At 38.0% G+C, this 16,631-nt stretch overlaps 2 protein-coding genes across 2 annotated transcripts in view; both read right to left on the bottom strand.

Moving 5' to 3' along the window:
- Positions 1–7,907, bottom strand: part of LOC134656412 (uncharacterized) — a 42,858-nt gene extending 34,951 nt beyond the window's left edge. The window contains exons 1-2 of the mRNA XM_063511939.1: positions 7,612–7,907; positions 4,107–4,291 (exon numbers count right to left, since the gene is read on the bottom strand). Of these exons, the coding sequence (XP_063368009.1) occupies positions 4,107–4,291; positions 7,612–7,734 (308 nt within the window). The 5' untranslated portion in view covers positions 7,735–7,907. The remainder of the gene's footprint in view (positions 1–4,106; positions 4,292–7,611) is intronic.
- Positions 1–16,631, bottom strand: part of LOC134656393 (furin-like protease 1) — a 357,707-nt gene that overhangs the window by 1,505 nt on the left and 339,571 nt on the right. The window lies entirely within an intron of this gene.

Raw genomic sequence — 16,631 nt, 5'->3', positions numbered from 1 at the left:
ATTCATTCTATAGATTGAAAGAGACGGACACCGACAAAGGACGCTGTCACGTATCCGTCCAAAAGTTGCGTTTTTCTAATAAGGTTTACGAACTATCAGTAAGAGTCTGTGCGGAAAGAGAAGAGTCGTAGAATGTATCGGATACCATACATTTCACGACTCTTCTTTTTCCGCACAGACTCTAACAGTAAATTACAGCAGACAATGTCCGTGTTGTTATTATTAGGTCAAATCTGTGTTTGGTCTAATTGTTTCAGGTTTACACCCAATATACCGGTAGATACGGCAACGGATACCAGCAAGTTGAACGTCCGAATCCCCCCGCCCCAGGTCAGTTCATCGTACCAGTTAATATCAAGCCATGGCCTCCCCGCCCGCACAGCGCACCTTCCCAACCCCCCAAATCCCCCAGGCTGTCCAACGACGTTATCATTGATAGACTGATACGACTTCTTATATGTGACATAATCGAGAAAGATAACGTTGACTTGGAAGTTGACGTGAAAGAAGGAAAGAAGAATGTTGACGTGAAAGAAGGAAAGAAGAATGTTGACGTAAAAGTAGAAGGAAAGAAGAATGATGGAACCAGTGAAAGCAAAGAACCCGAAATATGTCTGGTTATTAGACCGTTTAATGATTAGATCATGGTGATAATTATCGTAAAACCACACAACTTTAGTCCAAAAGCTCCGAAGTTCGGAGTCCGAACTATGATGTAAATTAAGCTAGCGCGAATATCTTCTTTTTGGTGTGACTATTTGAATGTCGAAGTTCTATGGCAAAATATTTATATAAATACAGATTCAGATTAGTATTAGTTATGGTTGTAGTTTGCGGTAGTACCGGAATAGTACAGTAAGTATGTTTATGTAATAAATAACAGCGAACTGGTCAAGCTATTAAACCTTCTCATATACAATACTAGCCTCTGCCCGCAACTTCGTCAGCTAGTGTTGGTACCTACCTAATAGCTGCTCCTGTTCTTTGTAATAATAAAGTGCTTTAACTATAAAACGAATTAACTGCATTCAAGTGTTTTATTGGCACAAACAATCCTTTATGTCTACGATCTACCGTCACATGGATGTTGTTTACAATTTACATTTGCCTAACACATAACAACTTACAACATAAAACAACTTACTAAAAAAGAAAAATGTTTTACATTATTAACCCAAGATATTCGAGAATGTTTAAAACAAGTTGAACAGGTGCATACTTAATTAAGTAGAAATGTGTGAATTTGGGTTCCAACTTTAGTTTAGGTATTTCTCCATGTTCATAGGCATGGTCCTATCAAAAACTTATACACTTAAACATGTTTTATGTTTAAGTGTATAAGTCTACGAATCTACGAATTAAAATAACTTTGTAATTCAGTGAGTCTGCTTCGTTAAAACGTTAGATAAGGTGTTGACCGAAATGCTAGTCAAGTAAGCCATATCATATTTCTCATTGCCATTTCAATTACACCCTATTTTAGGCATTCGGGGATGCGTAACTAGTTCGTTAAATCAAAGTATTGCGCTGCGCTCGGTTGACAGAAAATATATCTTCACCAACCATTATACGGCGTGTTTTTTCTACTCTTAGCCAAACTTAGCGAGAAAAATATAGAACAATAAACAAACAAATTAAGTGAAGTGTGTAAGTGAGTGCGAGTCATATCAATTACAGATTAAAACGAGGCATTAAGTTGCATTGGCCTCCAGCCCTGTAGAGTGTAAACACGACTGGGCGCCGCGTATGCGTCACGGTCATAGATGATGAAAGAGTAGTTCTCGTTGCGGGTCGATTTGCCACGTTGGATCTGCCACGCTGTAAGCTTCAACGTGGCTTAATCAATAAACCTCCCAGTAACAGTAAACTCAATAAGATTTGTTTGTGTTATGTAGTTGACTAGACGAAGATAAATACCTACAAAGAAAACAACCATTGAACATATCAAATACCTATCCATTCTTATCACAAATAATGCCTTTACTGAGATTTCAAACCAGGATCACCAGCCTCGCAGGCAGTTTCACTGCCAACTACAGAATACTTACTTGTGAAATAAGTCCGTATATGTACTTCATACTTGTATGGTGCATTTAAGTTGAAATAAACTAATGAACTGGCGGTAAATAATGTTCCATTTGTACGAAATAGATGCATTAGGTATTCGGTCCTTGCACAAAACATCACGAGTTGAGTTCCGGTATTTCAACAGGAATGTCCGACATGACGCATGCTAAAATGCTGACAGTGTTCCGTTTACCGTGACTCATGATGCCTCAGTCAATAGTAGACCTTATGTCGTTGCATTAAGATTTAAGAAAGGTCAGTTAACAGTTTCGACGATGGTGTTGTGTCCAGATTTCTCGTAGTTACGAGGGGTATTCAAAATATTCTCGGTATGAGAATGAAAACAAACAAGTACGAAAAGTTTGATATTTTTATTTTTCAATATACTCCCCCCCTATGTTCATACACTTAAAAGATCGATCAATTATTTTTTTTAATCCCTCGTAAAAATATTTTTTATCTTTCGTGTAAAAATGCTCCTCCACTGCCGCCTTCAATGCTTCATCGTCAGAAAATTTATTTCCACGCAGATCCTTTTTAAGATTGGGGAGCAAAAAGAAGTCGCTGGGGGCTAAGTCCGGACTATACGGTGGGTGAGTAACAGTTTTAAACCCACGTTCAACAATAGCTGCCTTGGCAATATGAGCAGTATGGACGGGGGCGTTGTCATGCAGAAGCAGAATACCTTTGGTTAACTTTCCTCGCCTCTTTTCTTTAATTACATCCTTTAATTGACGTAGAATGTTAGCGTAGTACTGTCCTGTGATATTTACACCTTTTTCTTTATAATCGATTAGTAATACTCCTTCACAATCCCAAAATATCGTGGCCATGACCTTGCCAGCTGAAGGGATGACCTTCAACTTCTTGGGATGAGCTGAACCCTTAATGTGCCACTGCATGGACTCTTGTTTACTCTCTGGGTCATAATGATGAACCCAGGTTTCATCTCCAGTAACTATTCTTTGCAGCACCTCATCAGGATTTTCACCGCACAGGTCAATAAAATCGGAACAACAAGCTACACGCATGTCTTTTTGAAGCCGAGTCAGCATTCGCGGAACCCATCTTGCACTTACTTTTGACATATTAAGATGGTCATGTATAATATCATGTACGGTACCAATAGAGAGATTGGTTACTTGTGCTATAGATTTTACCTTCACTCGACCATCTTCCAATATAAGTTTTTCCACTTTGTCAATATTTTCTTGTGAAGTAGCTACTACAGGCCGGCCAGGTCTAGGGTCATCTTCAATACTCTCCCTTCCGCGTTTAAACTCGCTTGACCACTTTTGAATGGTAGATAAAGAGGGAGCAGACTCACGGTAAACACAATCCATTTCCTCTTTTATGGTTTTTTGATTTTTACCCTGTTTTGTCAAGAATTTTATCACGCATCGATGTTCTAATTTAGTTAACATTGTCAATTCGCACAGGATGTTCATGTTTGTTCAGCAATTGCAGAAAAACAAAAGACTATCTCGGTTCGAATTATACTTTTTTTTAATGTCAATGAATAAACCTTAGCGGCCAGTAACGAAAGAAATTTTAGAAGAGGTCGTAAGATATCAATACCGAGAATATTTTGAACGCCCCTCGTACTTATATCATTCTTATCAGTAATGCATTTTCGGTTCGGTTGATAGTCGCATTGATTTTAGCTTTTAATTAGAGCCTATTTATATTTTAAATAAACTATTAAACCAACCTTAAAATGCACATAGCTCCATCAATATTTTTAGGTTCATATCTAGATTCTAGACCCGGATTTAAACAAAATTGTAGTGGTCCATGCACTATAAAAATAGGTTTATTCTACACAGTAATTATAGAACGTTTCTAATTCGAGTATTTCAGTTGTTTATTTATTATTTTTGTATTCATAAATTTAGTTCAAATTTAAAATCCGTTACTCCTTAACCCCTCTTTAACATGTGTTTATTTGAAAGTAACAACATTTTAGAAAGCTAATATAATATTCTTATTAAAGGGGTAAATAAATAAGTCCTAAAATAACATTATAAGCTAGTACTCACAACTCAGCAGGATCACTGGAAAGCCCACTATCCGAACAGGAGCTGCTTACAGCTCCGGAGGACTGGGGCACACTGTCCGGGTCCAAGTTGAAGTCGGGCAAGGACTCCTCAAGGAAGTTGAGGGACCCCTGCTCCAGAGAGAAGATGTTCTCCAGGAGATCATCCGGACTCTGCCACGAGTCCGTCTGGAAGTACATACTTTAATTAGAAAATTGGTATGTGATAGGTGGCTATTACCTACAAAAAGCATTCTGGTTGAAAATGGCATTGACAAATGATTTAACTGTGCATTTTATACACGTAAATGTTAATATTATTTGTCGTAAAATCCAATACACTACAGGTTTCCTAATGGTTTAAGTATAAAATTAGGATCTCTTGCTTTATGGTTGGAAATAAAACATTATATGAATCAAATTTGGTTACAGAGTCTGATAAACTAGCACAGTGAAGTATATTATGACTTATGACTACTTGGTATTTTGAGAATACATAGTAAATTTTAACGGCGTTATTCATAAACGTCTGCTAAGTTAAACAGCTGATGATCGTCGTTTGTCCCTATCTGTCGTTATGCCATTGAGAAGGACAAACGACGATCATCAGCTGTTTAACTTAGCAGACGTTTATGAATAACGCCGTAAGTTCATAATGATACAAAATACATTGTATTTGGATTTTAAACTGTAATTTTGGACTTTTTATTCCTAATATGTACTCATATTTCTTTTTACTCCCATAGATTGTTTCCAAATAGGCCTACATAATGGTACTGTAAACTTTTTCAGAATTTTGATTGTATGATTGCCAAACATAAAGACTTGTTGAGTGAACTTAAAAAAACATAAGTAGCAAAAAACATAATGGCATGCGTGACTCATCTAACTTCCATTTACTAAGGACCTAAGTCTTTACATTTTTGCTAAAGCAAAATGAACCTTAAGAAGCTTGCACTAAGATTTAAAGTCCAGTCCAGGTTAGAGTTTATCAACTATAACAATTAGGTCAGTTATGAATCAGCTGATATTTTGAACCAGCTGGTAATGTTTTCCTGGGACTGGGGAATCCATGCGATACAGGTAAATAAATGTATTTAATTAAGGAGTGTGTATATGTATTTTGTTTGGATTATATATACAGGAAAGGCTAGTTACATAAGGACAATTCTGACTTTTTTTCAGTATGCTAGCAGAATGTTTTTTGCTTATGTGTTAGGTAGTTCTTGGAGTGTTAAGTATGAATAATTCTTATCTGACCCTTGGGTATTCCATGCTCGAAACTAAACTAAATGTTTATATTTAGATAACATTGAGCTGTTATGACATGCTGGGATTTTGAATCAGAGTAAAACCAACCAGAGGAAAACCAATTTACTGAAAAGAATTTCCTCTTTATGCAACTTTTTTTAAAGTTGTGATTCTTTCCTATTATGCCGGGGGGCAATAGTAACACAGTTTAGTAGAAGAATTGTTGTGAGACATGCCTCTTACATGGCCTATAATGTTATTATTCTGACAAAAATGCATGTTTGGTATAATTTAAATTGTATATAACCCTGGATTTCATGAGTGATTCAATAGAAGGTAAAAGTTGATCAATCCAAATACAATTCTACTGCTTCCTGCTAACGGTTAATTGAGTCAACAACCCTTAACAAATTCACTGCAAAGATCATGCTAGGCGTGTTCATTTTGTACTGGAAATGGGGAGCCTGGCACTGAAAGTGTACACCCAAGGCCAAAAGTATGGAATCAAGGTTGTTTTCTTTGTTGTAGGTATATTTGAATTCTAAATTTTACATTAGGCAGCCCCAAAAGAATAAAAAATACAGGATAAATATCAAAACATCCTAAACTATTATTAAAAAGTTAATATGTAAATAGGAAAATGTTATAATATCCTTTTAATTAATACATACATTTTAACAAAATGTTCAACTGGCTACTATCAAAGCCAGCATTTGAGTATTTTACTTGTATAATGTTGTATTATTATTTTAACCATTTTTTTTATTAAATTGTCAATGTGTAGTATACAATCCATTGCTTAAAAAAAACACATTTTTCGACTGTAATACAAGCTTGTTTCCATACTTTTGGCCGGGAGTGTATCTATTGTAGTGCCAACATAACCTGCATGCTATTAAATAAGGTTTATGTTATGCCAGCTTACATCTGTGATATGGTGCGATTTCAAGGTATAAAAAATAGCAATATAAAAGTTATAAATGAGGATGTTACTAGATTAATAGTAATTACAAATACCTAACACTTTTTAAATAAATACAGTTTAATAGAAATGCCACATTAAATGTAACATTAATTTTAATTGGACCTACATATTCTATATGCATGCAGTTAAAGTTAACCCAAAACTGGTAGTTACTGAAGATTACTTTCTAAATCTTGACTGACAGTTAAATGGTATCTTTGAAAAAAACTTTACTGGTTTTATAAAAGTTCAATAAAAGTATTTTTAGAAAGATTCTTCTTTTATATAAAAATAAATTTAATTCTGTGTGAGTGTAATTGCAAACTGAAACCTTTCGGAGATTGTAGCAAGTTTTTATGACCACTTTCGTTTTATAGACTTCTGAAAGTCTGAAGAGAAAGGTGTAAATGTGGCGGAGGTTATAACCATGTAACTAATAGCCTATCTACATGTTTGCTGGCTTCCGCGTTTATATCTCTTATCTTAACATAATAAAATATATCTAGTTTAAAGCTTGCCTTAATTATACCTAAGTAGCTACATACAAACACAAGAATGGAAAAATAGTGGATAAATATTTCATTCTAGTGATAAGTTTAAGATATCGAACTATATGTTACCTCTAACAAGGATAATAGGTCCAGTCTCTTATCCATATTGAAAACTTCACAATATTAAAACATCAAAACTTTATCATCAGTCACTTATAACAGAAAAAAGTCCCAAAAATGGTCCTATCACTGTGAAAGAACTAATGTAAGATCACACAACATTCACTTGTGTCCGTAACTTGTTGTAGCGACTGGAAAATTATGTGCACTGCTGGTTATTTAGATGGCATATGGCAGTGATAACCGCATGGTGCCTAGCTGGCAACGGATTGTTTACGTAAAAACGCCGGTTCGCGCCGCGGACTCACACGCACTGAGCAACTAACATGAACAATAACAAAATCGAGGAAAACCCTATTAGTAATTAGGTGATTGTTAATTACGCTAATTAGATAACTTGGGGTGAGTTGGGATTGAGCAGTCGAGCGGGTCGCGACCGAGCCCAGAATGAACGTAAGTTTAGTATAACGGTAAAAGTGTAGCCACGAAAGCCGTCGAGCGAGGTGCGCTAGACGATCACTATTACTTCACCGCGCCTCTCGATCGCTCGCGCTTGCCCGTATTATTCGCTAAAATTGTCTCATTGCCGTATCCAACCTACTCTTGATATGTTATCATCAACTTCGCAGATTGCAACATACGCCGTGTCTCGTAGATAAAAATAAGCTTAACCTATAACTTACAATGTAATTATTGTGCTGAAAGTCATCCATTTTAACACTTTTAACATCCACTTTGTTTAATTCTAGATCATCTGTCGCGAAATATTCCATTAATCCGGTGAAATCATCGTTAACTTCAGTCATTTTTATCAATGTAATAGCACTTTAAGGTCATCATAATTAAACGGAATTTATCTTCAGATCATGGTTATTTGACTCATGTAACACAATTATCGCGGCGCAAAGCGTTATTTGACAACATTATTGCATTTTGCATCACAAACATTATTTTATACACAAATCTGAGAATGACATTTGGGGGAACAACTTCCAACGTGGAATTAATGACGTCACGCGACAGGACACTTTGCGGTTTCTGATTGGTCTATAGCTGATGAAATAGGTTTGATTTGCGCGCCATCTGTTGAGTGATGACAATAATACGCTACGTTTCATTCTATGCATACTTAACTTCAGTTATGATTTTGATTGTTTTTATAAAATTTCAAATAAAGCAGCATGGTTGGTGCACATATCACAATCACTTCATAGTATAAAACAAAGTCGCTTCCCTGTCTGTCTGTCTGTCTGTATGTATGCTTAGATCTTTAAAACTACGCAACGGATTTGGATGCGGTCGTTTTTAATAGATAGAGTGATTCAAGAGGAAGTTTGTCGCTAGTCAAGAATAAAGCATAAACAAAAAAAAAATAAGCATAAAAAAAAAGAATAAAGTAATTTTGAAAGTAATTTTTTAAACCTACCATCTGGAGCTCGAGTGTGTACTTACATATACTGGGCTCGTCTTTCTCGCTGGCTTCTCATCTCGTGATGTCATGGCGGGCGAATGGACGTTTTTTTCGGACCAGCCTGGTTTATAGCTCTAGCTAGCGCATCAATTGGTTGTTACTGTAAGTTTATATGTGAGATACACAAAACTCAAATATGTGCATGTAGGTAGGTAGGAAAAATAGTTTAGTGAGTGAAAATAGAAATGTGAGCCATACCTACAGTCATCTACAAACCCCAACCCCTGACCGACTGAGCAGGGTTCGATCTTCTTTTTTAAATACAGTTATTCATATTTTTGATATCGGCCTCGTAGTTCCTAAGGACAAAAATATATCTCAGCGAGTCTTCTATTGCTGTTTCTGATTTTCTCTCACTGGTTTTGGTATAAACATCTTGTAAAAATGTACCTATGTGGTATAGCTACTTGTCTTTTAAGAAAATGTAATTGTACCTATCTAAATGGCTAAAATGTATCAATAGATTATCAAACTCTTATTGGATATTACTCTGCAAATATCTGAAAACCTTGAACATAATTTTATCTAGATACTTATTAAATTAAACATTTTTATCCAATACATTAAAGGAGGAGTAAGTAAATACCCCAATATGAAACGTTTATACCCGTGAATTTAAATTGTTGCTATTCCTCATTGGGGACGTAATAATACGGTTCGACGAACAAACTAAATTCAGAGTGATCCGTGGCGCGGGCTGGCTGGATCCGGAAATCCTTAAATAATTCGTATTTCCCAGTGGACTCCAACTGTAGATTACGTTTCCGATACTGGTTTTCCTTCAAATAGACGTTAGTGACAAGATACAAATCTTTTAAGAGTCCGCAGCAAGTTTGGCCGAATTTCACCTTCCCATCTTCCCATACAAACGGAGGTTCTCATTTTAAAACTGCGTGTTGGATTGTAATGAAACTTTCCACATACAATGACATGAGGTATATCTATGCATGTAATTAGTTTAATATCTGGGTGACCGAGCTTCGCTCGGAAAACATATAAAAACTCGAAAATGCGCGTTTTCCCAGAGATAAGACTTAGCTAGATCGATTTTTCGCCCCCGAAAACCCCCGTATAGCAAATTTCATCGAAATGTTAGAGCCGTTTCCGAGATCCCCGAAATATATATATATATATATAAATAAATAAACAAGAATTGCTCGTTTAAAGGTATTAGATTATTATAGATAGATATTAGTTTATATAGCTTAGAGATAGATAGAGATCTTTATTTTGCATCCAATGTACATTATTTTGCTTCAGCTTATAAAACAAACGAAGTAGAGCAAAAACAAGTTTTGTATGAAAAACTTACGTTCGCTGTATTTTTTTAACTATGGTATCTGAAGCTACATAAACTAATTACAGGCATAGATATACCTCATTATATTGTAAATACAAAGTTTCAGAGCAATCTAGAAAGTAGTTTTAAAATGAGAGCGTAACTACGTTTGTATGGAGATTTGGAGAACCGACCTTGCTGCGGACTCTTAATTATACCTACAAAGAAGTGGGCAGTGGGCGAGTGGATCGCGGATCGCGAGCGATTTTTTAATGGGTTTAAGATGTATTATTTTTAAATTAAGTTGTTACCTATATACATATGGAAACTACTAGCTTTTCGGCGATAAATAACTTAGTACAATTTTAAACCCGTTTTCGGCCAGTTTGTCGAACTGTCGACCGCTATTAGGTACAATTTCTTTGGTTCATGAGAGAGAGATGGAAAAATTCGCCGAGAAAAACGTAGTTTTATTTTATTTCAGCATGTTCCGGAGATAATTGATTTAGCATGCAAATCTACATGTTTAAATAAAACATTGCTCTTAAAATAATCCAGGAGCTTTTTGCTTTGCTCGTGAAAATCCTCGCTGAATCGTTGCAAAATGCACTCGATATGCACAAAGGTCCACAAACATTCCTCGTCTGTGAGTCTGTAAACATTGTTTAGAACCAAGTCACGGTAAACAGTTTGCATAATGCCCGGCCAGATTACGAGTGGCAGAAACAAAAATATCGCTTCTTAATGTAAATCAGCCGATCGTATCTCAGAGGCGGAATGCTTTAATTCTAAGCCAAGGCTGCTATTCCTCTTTTAGCAACAATTCTAGGGCTTTATTGAGGCCTCATGTCTCACTGACTCTTAAATCACTAATGTAGGGAGCTCTGCAAACCTACATTTGTGATTTCTAAGTAACAACACGATTTTCATCACTCATAATTTTATATCTGAAACGGGACTTAATCACGTAGGTACGCTTACGTTTATTATTTGGCCTGACGTTAATGAGCCATAAGCCTGAGACCTAATTACGTATCTAAGTAGCCATGAATGTTGATGTAGGTAGTTTGTCTAAATGGCCATTTCTGGGTACCTACAAGAAGGTCCGCAATTGACCCTCGAAAGAGCCGCATGCTGGTTTGCCGGCCCTTGAATCAGGTTACATCGGACGAATAAGTATGTTTGATGAGATCCCCAGACGATTCAATAGGGAAGGCACATTTGCCTCTAAATTACATCCCCAAAGATGATCCCTTAGACAAGCTAAATTGACGGGAAGTAGATAGGTAGGTACCTAGTTTATTTTATTTTTGCTAAAACGATGCAATATTTCGCTCGGACGGATTGCTCTAAAAACGCGATCCACATTTTTACGAAAAAACATAATTAAAATATTACCATCTCATTCTCTATCTCTTTTATCTTATCGTATGGAATCTAGAAGAGCGGTATCTACAATAATTAGCTTTCACCGACCTTTTCCATTGAACGCTGCGTCTATCGAACCGAACCTATGTAGGTATACTAATAGGTACTTAAAGTGTATACAGTCAGCAGCAATAGTTGCTAAGCGAGCGAAGTGTTCAAAATGATCATGACGCGACTTTATTGTTAAGAGAATAAGAGCGCGTCAAGGTAATTTTGAACACCTCGCCCGCTTAGCAACTATTGATGCTGACTGTACTGTACTACGAGTAGTTCAACTTAACAAAGGAATATCCACCAAGCCTGGTCATAGAATAGCTGAGCTGGTGGTATTAGGGAATACGATTTGGATACTTAAGAAGATTAAGAGCTGTCGGGCCTACTGAAGAATACTAACTATCAATTTAGACCATAGGTACTAAATGAGATTAATGTTGGGGAATTCGTTTGAATCGAAGCAATAAAAATCCATAGGCTCTCTACGACGCTCTAGTATATATTTCGGTCCTAATAAAAATGTACTTATGTTGAAGTAGGTACGATATCGGCAAAAAGACGACATTCTATTTGACGACATTATGAGACACCTATTAAGTAATTAACTTTTTATGTTTTTTGAATCAGTAAAAACTGCCATTGAAATCACGATTTCTATTTACTTTGTTTAGTAGTTTTTTAGTTGTCGTTGCCAATTACGGAAGAGGTTAATTTTAACTCCTTTTTCGAACATTAATTGCGTTCTGTTCTGTCTGCTTAAGGGTTGGTTGCACCAAATTGTCTGTCACTCTTAAAGTGTTTGCTAAAATTTATAATATGGAAAGTTTCATACTTCGATGCTAAATGAAGTCCGCTAAGCGCCACATGCACCATCCCACTAACCCGGGGTTAACCGGTTGAACCGTTACCCAGTGTAAAATTGTATTGGTAACCATGGTAACTCCATGTTTAACCGGTTAACCCCGGGTTAGTGGAATGGTGCAAGTGGCCCTAATTGTGGTTAGCGCAACCGGCTCTAGAGCCCGTACCATGAGTCATTGACTGTGTCAAAACTGACATAAACGCTTTCGACAACGTAATTTACTTTCTATACATCTCGCTTGCACTAATATGCCAGTACGAGCGAGATGCATAGAAAGTAAATTACGTTCTCGAAGATGTTTATGTCAGTGCCAAACTGGTGGTAGTACCGTGGTGGTGGTAGTACTGGTGGTGGTAAACTGGTGGTGGTGAACTGGTGGTAATATCCAATATTGCAACTATAGGTACATTCTTTTATCTTAATCAAAACCGGTCCCTGTTGTACAGTACACTAATAAAAGTCATGGACCTAGAATATTACGGACAGAGTTTCGCTTACAACACAACTGTGATTCCAACATCCACCAGTTTCATAGTATTTACGCGTGACACACACACATTGACAGCCCACATCCACCAGTTTGCCGTCAGACGAATCGAAACGTCATTGAATTGTTGAGGGGCTATCCTGGTGTCTGGATGCTGAATATGAACTCCAATGTAGTTACTATGAGTTTAATTATAAAAAATATACAAAAATGTAATGCAGCCGAGTCATTGCCGCGGTGGCTAGTAAGTAAGTCACGTGATCACTTGGCTGCCCCCCGCTCGAACCTCACCCCGCGGTCGCCCTGCTGGAGTGGTACGCGACATGCCGGCGGACCTTGAAGTATCGTCTTCAACTGCAGTGTCCACAGGTAAGGGGCAGATTTTGGTGAAGTCTCTGCGCAGCAGTCCAGTGGCGGTTTGAATTTCGGCGACTCTGGTAACACCGTCGCGCCCTAGGAGCCATTTTATTGGAGGCTGTTGCTTATCTTTAATAACGACGAGGGTCCCAATCTTTAGTTGCCCGTTCGTCGATTGCCTCCATTTAGTTCGGATCTGAAGCTCGCTTATGTACTCCAGTTGCCAGCGTGCCCAGAAGTGCTGGCGTAGCTGCTGGATCGTCTGGTATCTGTCCACTAATCTGGTACGTGAAGTGAGATCTGCCTCTGGGATCGCTGTCATACTTCGCCCGATTATGAAGTGGCCAGGTGTGAGTGGCAATAAATCATTCTGGTCCGAGCTAAGTGGGGTCAAGGGTCGAGAATTTAAAAGTGCCTCTATATAAGTCAGTGTAGAATACAAATCCTCATAAGTTAGATTAGCCGAACCTAATACGCGGCGCAAATGATGCTTTATAGATCGTACACCGGCTTCATGTAGGCCACCAAAGTGTGGCGCATGTGGAGGCAAAAAATGAAAATTGATTGATTCCGAAGTTGTAGCGCCTAATATGTCAGAAGCGTTTTGTGCAATAAAAGATTTGAGCTCGTTAGCCGCTCCTACAAAATTCGAGCCATTATCGCAAAATATGTCTAAAGGTTTTCCTCTGCGAGCAATAAACCTCTTGAGAGCGGCAATAAAGTTAGCTGTGCTCAAATCGCCCACCAGCTCGATATGTATGGCCTTGGTTTTGCAGCACACAAAGATACAAATGTAGGCCTTTATGAGACGACAACCACGTCCCCTACGATTAGCCATCATTATGGGCCCAGCGTAGTCTACATTTACTTCCAAAAACGGAGAGCCTGGTTGAAGTCTTTGTTTGGGTAGATTGCCCATGATTGGAGTTACGGTACGACCACCAAAACGACGACAAGTTACACATTGGTGTGAAATGGATCTCGCTATACCGCGTCCCCCAATAGGCCAATACCGTTCCCTTATTGAATAGAGCAAGTGCTGAGGACCGGCGTGCATGAGAGCTTTGTGTTGACATTCGAATAACAATTTAGTTATACGATGACCCTTGCTTAATAGAATCGGATGAACCTTGTCATAATCATAATCCGAATTCGACAATCTGCCACCTACCCTAATTAAATTAAAATCATTTGTGTCTATGTACGGGTTCAGTGACGAAATTGTAGATTTTTTGATGGACGTTCCCGATTTTAACTTAGTATATTCCGTGGGAAACGATTCCTTTTGTGAAATTAATATTAAATGTTTTAACGCGTTGTCTAATTCCTCGGCACTGAGTGGGCCACTTCTTTTGTTGGACCTAAAGCGCGTGTTGTGAATGAATCGTGTAATATAAGCAAACGTGCGTTGCATGCGCTTTAGGTCCGAGAACTTGTTAAAAGGAAATGGCTCATCATTGCCGGAACTCACTGCCAGACATGTATTTTGGGTTTTAACTTCAGGTAAGTTACTAGTATTTAGTTTTAATTTTAATTGAGGCCATGAGTGCTCTGGCTGGGACAAAAATTGTGGACCGTTCCACCATAACTGGTTGTGCACTATTTCGTTGGCTGTCAATCCACGTGAAATGTGGTCTGCGGGATTTTCGTTGGTTGGAACATGTCTCCAAGTATGGTTGGCGCAAGTGGACTGTATCTCGGCAATTCTGTTACGAATGAATGTTTGCAACTTACTTGGATGCATGCTCAACCAACCCAATACGATAGTTGAGTCAGACCACAGAAAGCAACTGTCAAATTGCAGTCTCATGGATGTCAAAATCTTGTCTAGCAACCGAGAACCTAGTAGGGCTGCGCATAATTCCAGACGGGGAGTGGTCAACGGTTTAAGTGGGGCCACTTTCCCCTTTGAGCACAGCAAGTTGACAGTCACTTCGTCATGTTCGTTTGTTGAACGCACGTATGCACAAGCACCGTAGGCTACTTCGGACGCATCCACGAAGATATGTAATTGTAAATTGACAGGACTGTGACATATCGCGTGTCTAGGGATTTGTACTTCGTTGAGATTGTGCAACGTGAGCACAAAGGCTTGCCACACATCTTTGATGTCATCAGGAACAGCTGAGTCCCACGATAACTGGTGCAACCACAACTTCTGCATCATGACCTTGGCTTCTAAAATAGTTGGTGCGACCAAACCTAAAGGGTCAAATATCTTAGAGATAGTTGACAATATGCTGCGCTTAGTGACAGAGCCCTTAAGGTCTACATTGGTTGTAATGCACAAGCTATCGAAGATGCTGTTCCAGGTAATGCCTAAAACCTTGGAACTATGCTCGGGGCATAGGTCCAGGTTTCCTTCGGCGTCTACAGTCTTGTCATTAGCTATATTTTGAAGTACGCTAGTGTCGTTTGATCTCCATTTTCTCAGTGGAAAACAAGCACTATTCAAGACTTCTGTAAGTTTTGTATATATACTAGTGGCGCCCTCTGCAGAGGAGCACCCGGTGATAAGGTCATCGACATAAAAATCCCTAGCTATGATTTCTTTAACAATAGGATCATCACACTCGATTGATAATTGTCGTAGACAGCGGATGGCTAGAAAAGCCGCCGACGACGTACCATAAGTCAAGGTATTTAATTGAAATGTTTTTATAGGTTGGGAGGGGTCGTCCCTCCACAATATTTGTTGCAATGGTCGTTGCGACTCAACGACGCCGCACTGGCGATACATTTTTGCGACATCCGCAGTCAATGCCACGTCATGTTGTCTAAAACGCATTAAAATTGAAAACAAATCGTCTTGTATAGTCGGACCGACTTGCTGCAAATCATTGAACGAGTAGCCAGATGACGATTTAGCTGAACAGTCAAAAACGACTCTTAATTTGCTAGTGAGACTGTCGCTTAAAACAGCATGATGTGGCGCAAAGTAGGTAATTTGCGACCTATCGTTATGTGATTCACTCATGTGACCTAATTGTATATATTCATGAATGAACTTTGTATAGGATTCTTTTAAGCTAGGATTTTTTTGTAGTTTATTTTCTAAAGAAAGAAACCTTTGTTTTGCTAAGCCATAGCTATCACCTAATAAGCTAGGCGATTCTTTGAGTGGAATGGTAAGTAAAAATCGACCGTCAGGTAAACGTGTCGTGTTTTGTACAAAGCTTTGTTCACATTCCATCTCCTCGACACTCAAAGACGTAGAATCATTTGTTATGGAATCTAGTTCCCAAAACCTTGCTAATTGTTTTTGTATTGTGCAATTTTCTATGTTATTTTTGTTTTGTAATTGTGTACTTGTCATATTTTGTGCATGTGCGAACGCGCATATGTCCGTCATGCCTGGTTCTGAGCCTCCTAGGACCCAACCGAATTTTGTTTCATGCAAAATTAAATTTGTATTATCTAAGTCGATTTGCTCTGAGCCTAATAAACCCCAAAATACCTTGTTCCCTAGTAGGATGTCAATATTGGACTTTTCATAAAAAGTAGGATCAGCCAATTTGATGTTTTTGGGTATATTGAATGATTCAATATTCATTGGTTCACATGGCCACGGCCTACTAATTACAGGTATGACAGTACAGCGTATTTCAATGGAATAGTCACTATATTTTGATTTTAAATTAACGATACAAGTTTTATTTAGAATTGATTCATGTTCGTTTATTCCTGTTATCGAAATTAAAGCTTCTTTCGTTTCCAGATTCAACTCTGTGCACAATCGCTCACTTATAAAATTTATAGTACTACCACAATCTAGCATAATACGTACTGGATAAGCGTTAGTGTCAGCAGCGCGCACGTCGACTA

Source organism: Cydia amplana, chromosome 18 (assembly GCF_948474715.1).
Source record: "Cydia amplana chromosome 18, ilCydAmpl1.1, whole genome shotgun sequence".
NCBI lineage: Eukaryota > Metazoa > Arthropoda > Insecta > Lepidoptera > Tortricidae > Cydia > Cydia amplana.
The sequence above is the reverse complement of the archived record's forward strand: the minus strand, read 5'-3'. Positions and strand labels throughout refer to the sequence as shown.